General features: G+C 36.6%; 1 protein-coding gene across 2 annotated transcripts in view; it reads left to right on the top strand.

The window, feature by feature from the left end:
• Positions 1-13849, top strand: part of STPG2 (sperm tail PG-rich repeat containing 2) — a 663016-nt gene that overhangs the window by 140530 nt on the left and 508637 nt on the right. For both annotated transcript variants that reach the window (XM_073017496.1, XM_073017495.1), the window contains one exon: positions 11567-11674. In XM_073017496.1, the coding sequence (XP_072873597.1) occupies positions 11567-11674 (108 nt within the window). The remainder of the gene's footprint in view (positions 1-11566; positions 11675-13849) is intronic.

Below are 13849 nucleotides of genomic sequence, written 5' to 3'. Positions count from 1 at the left end.
TATTGGAATTAACCTTCTCAGAATGCTTCTGTGGGTTCATTGGGCTTAGGTAGTTTTTCTGATGCATGTAGTATTTCTGGTTCGTGTCGTTATCAGCTGGGGTGACTCATTTGGCTGCATTCATTTGGTGCTGGGGCTGGAATATCCAAGATATTTATACGTATGACATGTCAGAGGGGTTGACTGTAATAACTGGGAGCTGGCTGGGCCTCATTTTTTTGCCTAGGTAGTTAGACTACTTGTAAGGAGGCTCCGGGCTCTGAGAGTGCAAATGTGGAATATATGCATGTGAAGGCCTAGGCTCAGAAGTGGTACTACATAATTTTCACTGTGTTCTTTTTATCAAGCCAAGTTATAATGCCAGTCGAATTCAAGGTGAGGGAAATGGATTCCATCTTCTAATGGAAGCATGGAATTACAGGGATGAGAGGCATTTTTGATGACCACCTTTGTAGACAATCTATCATGACTCATTATTGTTGTAATTATTTTATTATCATCACCCAACTATTTTCTAGTCAAAGACGATGTTGTCTCTTGACTGCATTTTTGAAATAGCCTTTTTACTGGTATCTCTACTTCTATTCATACTCTATTCTTTAATATCTTCATAGGCAGTCAGATTTATCTTTTTTTTAAATTTTCATTTTAGGTTCGGGGTACATGGGCAGGTTTTTTATATAGGTAAATTGCGTTTCACGGGTATTTGATGCAAGTAGATCCCAGTGTCTTTTGTTCCCTTTTTTGAGTACATGTATATTCAATGTTTACCTCTCACTTATAAGTGAGAACGTGTAGTATTTGGTTTTCTGTTCCTGTGTTAGTTCACTTAGGATAATGACCTCCAGCTCCATCTATGTTGCTACAGAGGACATGATCTCATTCTTGTATTGTATGGCTGCATAGTATTCCAGGGTGTGTATGTACCACATGTTCTTTGTCCAGTGATATAGTTTCGATATGCATTCTCACCCAAATTTCCAATGTTGGAAAGTGGGACTTGGTGGGAGGTGATTGGATCATAAGGAAGGATTTCTCGTGAATAGTTTAGCACCATCCCCTTGGTACTGTCCTCATGATAGTGAGTGAGTTCTCATGAGATCTGGCCATTTAAAAGTGTGTAGCACCTTCCCCGTTGCTCTCTTGCTCCTACTTTTGCCATGTAAAGTGCCTCTTCCCCCTTTGCCTTCTGCCATAATTGTAGGCTTCCAGAGTCCTCCTTAAAAGTAGATGCCAGTGCTATGCTTCCTGAATAGCCTGCAGAACTGTGAGTCAATTAAATCTCTTTTCTTATAAATTACCCAGTCTCAAGTATTTCGTTATAGCAATGTGAGAATGGACTAATACATCCAGTCTACTATTGACGGGCATTTAGATTGATTTCATGCCTTTGCTATTGTGTATAGTGCTGCAGTGAACATATGCATGCATGTGTCTTCATGGCAGAATGATTTATATTCCTTTGAATAGATACCCAATAATGGGATTGCTGGGTCGAATGATAATTCTGTTTTAAGTTCTTTGAGAAATTGCCAAACTGCTTTCCAGCAATGGCTGAACTAATTTACATTCCCACTATCAGTGTATAAGCATTCCATTTTCTCTGCCACCTTGCCTGCATCTGTTATTTTTTGACTTTTTAATAATAGCCATCCTGACTGGTGTGAAATGGTACCTGACTGTTGTTTTGATTTGCAGTTCTCTAATGATTAGTGATATTCAGCATTTTTTTCATATGCTTGTTGGCTGTGTTGTATGTCTTCTTTTGAAAAATGTCTGTTCATACATTTTGCCTACTTTTTAATGGCGTTGTTTTTTCTTTTGCTTGTTAATTTATTTAGGTAAGTTCCTTATAGATTCTGGGTATTAGACCTTGATCATATATGTAGTTTCCAAATTTTTCTCTCATTCTATAGGTTGTCTGTTTACTCTGTTAATAGTTTCTTTTGCTGCACAGAGCTCTTTAGTTTAATTAGGTCCCATTTGTTAATCTTTGTTTTTTGTTGCAGTTGCTTTTGGTATCTTTGTCATGAAATCTTTGCCAAGTCCTATGTCCAAAAGGGTATTTTCTGAGTTATCTTTCAGGATTTTTATAGTTTTAGATTTCACAGTTAAGTCTTTAATCCATCTTGAGTTCATTTGGTGTAAGAAAGGGATTCAGTTTAAGGAAGGGATCCAGTTTCAATCCTCTACATGTGGCTAGTTAGTTATCCTAGAACCATCTATTAAATAGGGAGTTCTTTCACCATTGCTTGTTTTTGTTGACTTCGTTGAAGATCAGATGGTTCAGATGGTAGTAGGTGTGTAGCATTCTTTCTGGGCTCTCTATTTCGCTCTATTGGTCTATGTGTCTGCTTCTGTACCAGTACCATGCTGTTTTGGTTACTGTAGCCTTGTAGTATAGCTTGAAGTCAGGTAGTGTGATGTGTCCAGCTTTGTTCTTTAGCTTAGAATTACTCTACATTTCAGGCTCTTTTTTTGGTTTAATATAAATTTTAAAATAGCTTTTTTTCTAATTCTGTGAAGAATGTCATTGGTAATTTAATAGGAATAGTACTGAATCTATAAGTTGCTTTGGGCAGTATGGCTATTTTCACAATATTGATTCCTACTATCTCAGAGCATGGAATATTTTTTCATTTGTTTGTGTAATTTCTGATTTGTTTCAGCAGGGTTTTGTAGTTCTCATTGTAGAGAAAGAAATCTGCCTGCATGATCCAGTTACCTCCCACCATGCCTTCCTTCAACACATGGGGTTTACAGTTCAACATGAGATTTGGGTTGGGACACAGCCAAACCATATCAGGTGGGTTCAGTTGACTGGCCTCATTTCTGTTTTCTAGGAGTCACTGGGGACCAGAAATGAGTCCTGGTATGTGGTAACCCCATGCAGGGTTCCCAGCTTCCTCCCACTTTAGCTCAACATCTATATCCTCTGTCTGTCCATTTTTAGTGCCTTCCCTTTGAACATCTACTCTGGGTGTGCTAGGCTTCCCGATGTCTTGGTTTCTCAGTAGCAGATGTTCCTCCTGGCTGTGTCTAGTCAGCCATCTTAGTTTCCTATCAATTTATCTTCTTAAAATGTAATCTGACTTAAAAACAACAACCCAGAAGAAAAATGGTGGATAGGAGGCAGGACTAACTTGCAGCTTCCACTTGGAGATACAGAGCAGTATGGGGAGACCCACATTGTGTACTTTTCCTCCAGGAACTACCACAGAAACATACCAGGAAAGTCACGAGAATTCACAGACACATTGAAGGGGGTGATTGCCACTGTAGGCTTTGTGGGACAGCCAAGGAACTGTGAGTCAGCTTGCTTTCTCAGAGGGAAGGCTTGTAGCCTCAGGCAAGTTCTCAGCCCTGTTCACTGGCTTTCTGGAAATAAATTCAGTTCTATTGCGGGGGTTGGGGGGTGTGGGGGTAATTGTGGGAGTGAGACTGGCTTTTCGGGGTGCAGGCAGCATGGGAGTGCTGTGGGTGCCCGCTTTCTGCCACTTTCCTGGGTGACCTGTGTGATGCAGCAAAGACAACCATAATCCTTCTGGGAACATAACTCCATTGGCCTGGGAACCACATCCCTATATCTCACAGCAGCCATAGCAAGTCCTACACAAGGAGAGGCTGAGCTCAGACATGTCTAACTCTGCCCCAACCTGATGATCTTTCTCTACCTGCCGTGGTAGCCAAAGACAAAGGACATACTCTCTTGGGAGGTCTGTGGCTGCACCCACTGCCTGATCCTCCCTATACAACTGCAGCTGATGTGCTCTTGAAAGCGCCAGCTCCTAGCTTGGGGCCAACCAACACAAAACCAGTACACTTAACAAAAATACAATCAAGGACCCTCACAGAGTCCACTTCACTCCCCTGCTACCTCCACCACAGTAGGTGCTGGTATTCATGGCTGAGAGACCTGAAGATGGGTCACGTCTCTTTGCAGACACTCCCCTGTACCAGCCTGGAGCTCAGTAACTCTGCTGGGTGGCTAGACCTGGAAGAGAAACAATAATCACTGCAGCTCAGGTCTCAGGAAGTCACATCCCTAGAGGATAGGGGAGGCAATAGACTTAAACTATACCCTACAACGAATGGACTTAACAGATATTTACAGAGAATTCTACCCAACAACTGCAGAATATACATTCTATTCATCAGCACAATGAAACATTCTCCAAGGTAGGCCATATGATAGGTCACAAAACAAGTCTCAACAAATTTTAAAAAAATGAAAATATTGCAAGTATTCTGTCAGACCACAGTGGAATAAAACTGGAAATCAATTCCAAAGGGATCCCTCAAAACCATGGAAATACATGGAAATTAAATAACCTGCTCCTGAATGATCATTGGGTTAACAATGAAATAAAGTTGGAAATTAAAAAATTATTTGAACTGAACGGTAAGAATGATACAACCTCTCAATACCTCTGTAATATAGAAGTAGAAGAAAAGAAGTAACAAAAATCAGGGCAGAACTAAATGAATTGAAACAACAACAACAACAAAACAATACAAAAGATAAATGAAACAAAAAACTGGTTATTTGAAAAGATAAATAAAATTGATAGATCATTAGTGAGATTAATGAAGAAATGAAGAGAGAAGATCCAAATAAGCTCAATTAGAAATGAAACAGGAATGATTACAACTGATACAACAGAAATACAAAAGATCATTCGAAGCTATTTTGAACACCTTTATGCATATAAACTAGAAGATCTAGAGGAGATGGATAAATTCCTGGAAATAGACAACCCTTTTAGATTAAACCAGGAAGAAAGAGAAACTCTAAACAGACCAATAATAAGCAGCAAGATTGAAATGGTAATTAAAAAGCTACCAACAATAAAAAGTCCAAGACCAGATGGATTCACAGATGAGTTCTATCAGACATTCAAAGAATTGGTACCAATCCTATTGATACTATCCCACAAGATAGAGAGAGAGAGGGAATCATCTGTCAATCATTCTATGAAGCCAGTATCACCCTAATGCTAAAACTAGGAAAGGACATAACAAAAAAAAAAAAAAAAAAAAAAAAAAAAAAAGAAAAGAAAACTAAAGACCAATGTCCCTGATGAACACAGCTGCAAAAATCTTCAACAAAATACCAGCTAACAGAATCTAACAGCATATACAAAAGATAATCCACTATGATCAAGTGGGGTTCATACCAGGGATGCAGGGATGGTTTGATATCTGCAAGTCAATAAGTGTGATATACTACGTAAATAGAATTAAAAATCCCTTGATCATCAGAACAGATGCAGAATAAGCATTTGGCAAAATCCAGCATTCCTTTAGGATTAAACCCTCAGCAAAATTGGCATAGAAGGGACACACCTTAAGGTAATAACAGTCATCTATGATAAACCCACAGGCAACATTATACTAAACAGGAAAAAGTTGAAAGCATTCTCCCTGAGAACTGGAACAAGACCAGGATTCCCACTTTCATCACTTCTACTCAACAAAGTACTGGAAGTCCTAGCCAGAGCAATCAGACAAGAGAAAGAAATAAAGGGTATCCAAATTGGTAAAGAGGAAGTCAAATTATTGCTATTTGCTGATGACATTTTCATATACCTAGAAAACCAGAAAGATTCATCCAAAAAGCTCCTAGAATTGGTGAATGAATTCAGCAAAGTTTCAGGATACAAAATTAATGTACGCAAATTACTAACTCTGTTTACACCAACAGTGATTAAGCTGAGAATCAAATCAAGACTCAACCCTTTTACAATAGCTTAAAAAATACTTAGGTTATATACTTAAGCAAGGAGATGAAAGACCTCTCCAAGGAAAACTGCACTGCTGAAAGAAATCATAGATGGCACAAATAAATGGAAACATCCCATGCTCATGGATGGGTAGAATCAATATTATAAAAATGACCATATTGCCAAAGCAATCTACAGATTCAATGAAATTCTCATTAAAATACCACCATCATTCTTCACAGAACTAGGAAAAACAATCCTAAAATTCATATGGAACCAAAAAAGAGCCTGCATAGCCAAAGCAAGACTAAGCAAAAAGAACAAATCTGGGGAAATCTGAAGGCATTACATTACTCGACTTCAAACTATACAACAAGGCTATTCACCAAAGCAGCATGGTACTGATATAGAAACAGGCACACAGACCAATGGAACAGAATAGAGAACCTAGAAATAAACCCAGAAAACTTGACAGTCGACTGATCTTTGACAAAACAAACAAAAATGTAAAGTGGAGAAAGGACACCCTATTCAACAAATGGTGCTGGGATAATTGGCAGACCACATGTGAATGAATGAAACTGGATCCTCATTTCTCACTGTATACAAAAATCAACTCAAGATGTATCAGAGACTTAAATCTAATACTTGAAACCATAAAAATTCTAGAAGATAACATTGGAAAAACCCTTCTAGACATTAGCCTAGGCAAAGACTTCATGACCAAGAACCCAATAGCAAACGCAACAGAAACAAAGATAAATGGATGGGACTTAATTAAACTAAAAAGCTTCTGCACGGAAAAAGTAATAATCAACAGGGTAAACAGACAACCCATAGAGTAGGAGAAAATCTTCACAATCTATACATCTGAGAAAGGACTAATATTCAGAATTTATAAGGAACTCTAATCAGCAAGAAGAAAAACAAACAATTTCATCAAAAAGTGGACAAAGGACATAAATAGACAACTCTCAAAAGAAGATATACAGATGGCCAACAAACATATGAAAAAATGCTGAACATCAATAATTGTCGGGGAAATGCAAATCAAAATCACAATGTGTTACCACCTTGCTCCTGCAAGAGTGGCCATAATAAAAAAAATAAAAAAAATGAGATGTTGGCATGGATATGGTGGAAAGGGAACAGTTTCCCACTGTTTGGTAGGAATGTAAACTAGTACAACTACTATGGAGAACAGTGTGGAGATTCCTTAAAAAACTAAAAGTAGATCTACCATTTGATCCAGCAATCCCACTACTGGGTATCTACCCAGAGGAAAATAAGTCACTATACAAAAAAGATACTTGCACACACATGTTTATAGCAGTACAATTTGCAATTGCAAAAATATGGAAGGAGCCCAAATGCCCATCAATCAATGAGTGGATAAAGAAAATGTGATATTTTACACACACACACACACACACACACACACACCCCATGGAATACTACTCAGCCATAAAAAGGAATGAAAATAATGGCATTCACAGCAACCTGGATGGAGTTGGAGACCATTATTCTAAGTGAAGTAACCCAGGAATGGAAACTCAATCTCACTCATAAGTGGGAGCTAAGCTATGAGGACTCAAAGGCATAAGAATGATACAATGGACTTTGGGGACTTGAGAGAAAGGGTGGAATGGAGGTGAGGGATAAAAGAATACACATTGGGTACAATGCACACACTGCTTGGGTGATGGGTGCTCCAAAATCTCAGAAGTCACCACCAAAGAATTTATTCATGTAACCAAATAACATCTGCTTCCCCAAAACCTAAGAAAAAAAATGATAGTATAATCATTACTGATGATGGTGTAGGAATAAATTTTAAGCTGTGTGGTTTTCCCAGTTTTCCAATCCCTGCACATAATGTGATCAAATGGAAGATCATACTTCAGCTTTTAAAGAAAGAAAACTATTTTTTTGTTAGGTTACAGATGAAAAGATGCCATAAATAACCTGTTTCAATAATTTTTAAGCTTTGTTTCCACAGCAGAATACTTTTAAGATCTGGGTCTTCTTCCTTAGAATAGATGTGATTAGTAAAAGATGCTATGGTAGTGATTCATTTTGTTCCAGTCTGTGGTTCTTTACTGTGCGTGAGAATCATCTGTGGGGCTTATTAAAAAGTAGATTCCCATACTCAACAAGATTCTGATTTACTGGGTCTAAGATGGGAACTGGGGGGCTATGTATTTAGTAGGCTGATATTAATGCAGGTTGTCTGTTGGTCACAATTTGGAAAACAGGATTTTCAACCTTTGCCTAGGGTAGGTCTCCTCAAAGTGTTTTTACTTTCTTTATAATGTCATAAGTGGAAACCTGCCCTTTAGTGGTCAGTTCTCACAGACTTATTTTGGAGCTTATTTCTAAGTGGCTTATTAAATCCAAAACCTAGCTTTTTAGAAGCAAGGACCTCATTTGATTGTTCTATGTTGTTTTAGTGAAGGAAAGTTCCATAACATTAGAATCTTTACAAAAAAGCAGAAGAAAAGAAAAAGGAAGTATTTCTTGAAGGATTCAAGATTTTATTTGTCCTTTTATGCAAAAAAGTCTTCTTAAGTTGAAGTATATTCATTTATAATTCACATGTAATCTTTTCCCTATGATCCCTAGTAGTGACCACTTATACAGCTGTTGAAAATAGTAGAAAAGTAATTCTGGTTTGTTAGTAGCTGATCATTTTGATCATGTTGCCCTATATAGCACTCTCCCTTTATCTGCACCTTTACCTCCTGTGGTTTTAGTTACTTGTGGTCAACCATAGTCTGAAAATATTAAATGGAAAATTCCAGAAGTAAACAATTTGGTTTAAAATTGCACACCATTCTGTGTAGTGTGATGAAATATCTCAACTTCTTGTTTTGTCCCACCTGGTAGGTGAAGCCCGCTAGTCACTTAGTAGCTATTTTGGTTATCAGATTGACTGTTGGGGTATTCCAGTGCTTGTGTTGAAAGAACTCTTATTTTAACTAATAATGGCTCCAAAGTGCAAGAATAGTGATGCTATCAAGTGGGATATGACAAAGAGAAGTTGTAAAGTGCTTTCTTTGGAAAGGTGAAAGTTATTGACAATAAGGAAAGAAACAAATTATATGTTGAGGTTGCTAAGATCTGCAGTAAGTATGAATCTTCTATCTGTGAAATTGTGAACAGTATTTATTATAATTGTTCTATTTTATTAATTATTGTTATTAATCTTTCTGTGCCTAAAATATAAGTTAAACTTTATCATAGATATGTATGTATAGGAAAAAAAACTTAGTGTATATAGGGTTTCATACAATCCTCAGTTTCAGGCATTCGCTGGGAGACTTGAAACCTATCCCGTCTGGATAAGGAAGGACTACTGTATAGGGAGAAGAAGGATAATGCATATCTGTATAGCTTCAGAAAACAGGCTAACGCTACGTATTTGAATTTATGCACCCCATATTTCTATATTTATAGCATATTTTGCAGGTTTATTTAGCCACAGAATTTTGTAGAAGTTTCTTTTCTTCTGAACTTAACTTACTACAAGTTGGTAGATAAAAAAAAATCTTACGTATCATTGCTGAAGTGCATCTTTTTTACCAGCCAGCAAATAATGGCATGAATCTGCTCATTTGAGCCAAGGTGTCTTTGGATAACTTTTTAGAATCTAACCTATTTAAAATAAAAGATACTTCTGTATTAGTTTTTCATAAATTTTTAGTTTCTCCTTTTTTATTTTTTTTCCAAATTATCAGGTTAAAAAAATACATAGGATTTACATATTTTATCATAATTAGAAGTGGCTGGCCAGGCACAGTGGCTCACGCCTGTAATCCCAGAACTTTGGGAGGCCAAGGCAGGCAGATTGCTTGAGCTCAGTTCAAGACCAGCCTGGGGAACCTAAGACCAACATGGCAAAAACCCATCTCTACCAAAAATACAAAAATTAGTCGGGCCTGGTGGCGCATGCCTGTGGTTCCAGCTACTCAGGAGGCTGGGGTGGAGGACTTCTTGAGCACGTGAGGCAGAGGTTGCAGTGAGGTGAGACTGGGCCACTGCACTCCAGCCTGGGTAACAGAGTGAGACCCCATTTCAAAAAACGAAAAACAAAAACAACAAAAAATAAGAATTAGAAATGACTAATGCACTTATTTGGAGCCACATTATTTTCAATAGGAGCTCATCATCAAATTCATAATGTAGTCAGTGGAAATGTAGGATTCAATTCATGTACCCATCGATTCTTCTTGCAAATGTTTTATTTTATTTTTTATTTTATTATTTTATTATTTTTTTTTGAGACGGAGTCTTGCTCTGTGCCCCAGGCTGGAGTGCAGTGGCACGATCTCGGTCTTCTTGCAAATATTAACTGAACCCTACTGTGTTTCAGGTACTCTTCTATACTCTAGAGATATAGCAGTGAGCAAAACAGAAAAAGAAAATGACCCAGCCTTTCTGGAGCTTAGAGTATAGCAGAAAATCTTATTTTGGATAGTAATAAATGATACGCTTAAAAACAGCAGAGAAGGGAACATAAATTGTTTGGAGGTGGTAATGAAATTTTAGATTGGGTGCCCTGGAAATGACTCATTGAGAATGTGACATTGTGTAGTGACCTGATTATAATGAAGGAGTAATCTGCAGAGAACATTTGAAGCAGACAGACTGCCAAATGCCAAGGTCCTGAAGCGGATATATGCCTGATCTGTTTAAGGAAGACATGTAGCAAAGTGAATGAGGGGAGAGAGAGGTAAGAGATGAGGCTAGAGAGGTAATGTGTGTGTGTGTGTATGTGTGTGTGTGTGTATGTGTGTGTAATTCAGACCATATTAAGGATTTGGCTTGTGTTCTGAGATTGGCAACCACTGGGTGGGTTTGAGAAGCAGAGTGATACAATCTGACTCGGATTGTGCAACAGCTCCTTCACTAGCTGCTATGTCAGTAGATTGAAGATGGACAAGGATTGGAGCAGGGAACAGTTAGGGGACTTTTACTGTAATTCAGGTAAGAGATGGTGGTGGCTTTGATCAGAGTGGTAGTTGTGGAGGTGGAGAAGTGGTTGGATTTGGAAATATTATAAAGATAGAAATGACAGGATATAATGATAGAACTTCATTATATGTCTAATTTATAAGCCAATTATTCAATTAGTAAATCAAGGAGTAATTCTTTCAGACAAAGAAAAATAATTTAGGTATGTATGAAGCAGAAGATTTGAATCTAACTTTGTTTTTTTAGTATAAAAGGTACTTTATCAGTGTACTTAAAATATTTGATGATGAATAAATAGTACTTAATATTTATTTATATGACTAAGAAAATAAAAAACTCAACCTCAGAACTTACTGAATTAATTCTTATCTGTTATAAAATATCTAGTTAAAAGCTTAATTTCTTACAGTTACCATATGTAGTGAAACTATTTCCTAAAGCCTATTTGTTGGAAAAAACACATTGATTTACATACATTTAAAAAGACAGTACAAAATTTTTTAGAGACGAGCTAGCTGTATACTTTTAAATGGAAGAACTAGAGAAGTCATTTTTCTTTCATTTTAGTATTTAATCATGTTAAGAACTGGATAATTTTTTTCTGAGCTTTATCAGTAGAGGGCAGCAAAGTTTCAGGTAGTGTGTTTTTGGGTTCAAGGGCTGCTTCGCTAAGGAAATTTTTTTTTTTTTTTTTTTTTTTGCTGCTCTTAAGTTTGTTCCAGCTTGCCTTTTAATGTAGTGCTTTGGTAATATTATATAGGAATTCACTTAAAAACTCTGTGACTGTGGTTCAGATATTTAGCCAACTCTTCCCTTAGGTGCTATAGATCCTTTCTTAATGAGAACATGTATTTCTTTTTGTGATTTAGGGAGTACCAGGGCCTGGAAAATATGACATTAAAAGTCAATTTCAGAAGACAGAAAGTATGACACCAAATGCAAATGATGCATCCCCTGCTTTTCTTTCTCAATCCCAGGTAATGGTCTACAGTCATTTTCATATATTGAGTCTAATAGGCATAATGTGAGGCCAGCAACACATTCAGTGACGTTTAAAGGTTATAAGAAGAAAAGTGATATTTAAGCAAATTGGAAATAGACATGGTCTGAGAAAAATATATTACCAAAACATATTGGTAAAATGAACTGAAATAAAATTAGAAATACACAGATGAATATTTGAATAGAACCATCTATTAAACATTTTCTATTAAGCAAATTTGCATATATGAATGTTCAATTCAGTTTATAAGAAATGTCTTCTTTAGTCTTTTTAAAAATATGCTTTGTTAATGAATGTGTGGAGTGTTAACATGTAAGCTATATAGGCTTGTATCTCTTTCTGAAAAGGTTCTGAGGGCATTCTGTGGAGCCTGGCAATAGGTCATTTCTACAATTGCCACTGGGACCTTCACTAGTGATACAACAGTCATAGAATATATTTTGCAGTAACCATTTCACATACTCCTAGGAATATACTAAGAGGACTTGAAGGTATCTGACATATTTGCAAGGCAAGACAATTATAATACTAGCAAACCTTTATTATGTGGCAGCCTCCAGACCAAAGTAATTGTGAAATTTATCCACCTATGATATGTACAGCTGTGATTATCTTATTTAACTTGGGAAGATTATTATCCTTCAGGTGACTATAGATGACTACTTTGATTTTATTGTACTTAAGAGACACCTCCTTGGAGACAAGTAGATAGATTGCAGGTATATTTGGAGCTAAAATTAACATGACTTTTTAATGGGCTAGATGTTGTTATGAGGGACTGGGAGGAATCAAGAATGAATACTAGATTTCTGCATCAAGCAACTTAATGATACTTAAGGTACTACAAGAGATGGATGTGGGGAAGACAGGATATTTTCTGTGTGTGTGTTTGTGTGTGTGTGTGTGTGTGTGTGCTCGCGTGCGCTTGCGCATGTGCCTGTGCATGTATGTGTGCCGTTGATTTTTTAAAAGTACTATTTTTACAAATAAAATCTCAGGTTTTATACTGTTTCTGTTAATCTGATATATAGCCCTAACCTTATATCACTTGACACAATCATATTTTAAAATATATTTTTAGAAATAGAAAAGAATATTATATCAATTTGGTTTAAGGGGATAATGGGAAAAAGAATAATGGTTCTGCAGTAAAAGATATGGAAGAATTAAAACTAAACAGGATAACCTGCTAGGGGTAGTGTTAATGTTTATTTGAATGTGAATATATATATATAATGTATATGATTATGATAGAAAAAGAAATAACACAATTAACAAAGTAGACTTAGAGCACAGAATTTCTGGTTTGTAGAAATAAAGACAGATACATTTCTGAGATGCTTATTTTAGTTATTGATTTAGGAGTTGTCAGGCATTTTATCTAAATGCACCGAATTGCCTTATGTCTTCAATTATTAATTTTAAATACATAGTATTTCCTTTATGGCAATGGCTCTTAACTCGGGATGCGCATTAAAAACATCTGAGGAATTTAAATACATTCTGATACCCAAGTGCCAACATGCCCTTTGTTCTTCCTTCCAGAGATTGATTCATGTGGTTCAGAATAGGGCCTAAACAGCAATATATATGTTTTAATTCCTCAAGTAATTCTAATATGCAGTCCCGGTTGAAAATTATCATTTTAAAATTTCACTTAGAATCTAAAATAATAAGATAGTATTTAGGAAAATAAATTTGAGGCTCCTTTTTTGTACTTCCAGTAATAAATTGTTATTTTAGCAGTGTTAATATTTACCTACTTTACACAACTCAAAAGAACATATATGTTGTACTATATTTTTGTCTAAGAAATATAGGAAAATAGGAAAACATACACATAACTACTTGGCTATATAAACACGATGAAGATAAACCAGAAAACAATGATGTTAGTTATCTACAAGGGATGGTGAGGAGGTAAAGTGCAAGCACTGGTATGCTGCTGTTTATTTGTACTGGCTTGCAAGAGCCAACTGTTAAGTTTCCAGGAGTTTTGCAAGCTGGTTGACATTACGTTGGTAGTGTGAAATTAGCCACTGCTGTGGGTGTATTTACACCATGGAAATCTGCAAATGTTGCAAATTGAGACTTTTCTGTCCCAAGTGGTGCGGCATCCCCAACAGGGGGCGTAACACTTCTTTGACTA

The sequence above is a fragment of the Chlorocebus sabaeus genome, chromosome 7 (genome assembly GCF_047675955.1).
Source record: "Chlorocebus sabaeus isolate Y175 chromosome 7, mChlSab1.0.hap1, whole genome shotgun sequence".
Lineage (NCBI taxonomy): Eukaryota > Metazoa > Chordata > Mammalia > Primates > Cercopithecidae > Chlorocebus > Chlorocebus sabaeus.
The sequence above is the reverse complement of the archived record's forward strand: the minus strand, read 5'-3'. Positions and strand labels throughout refer to the sequence as shown.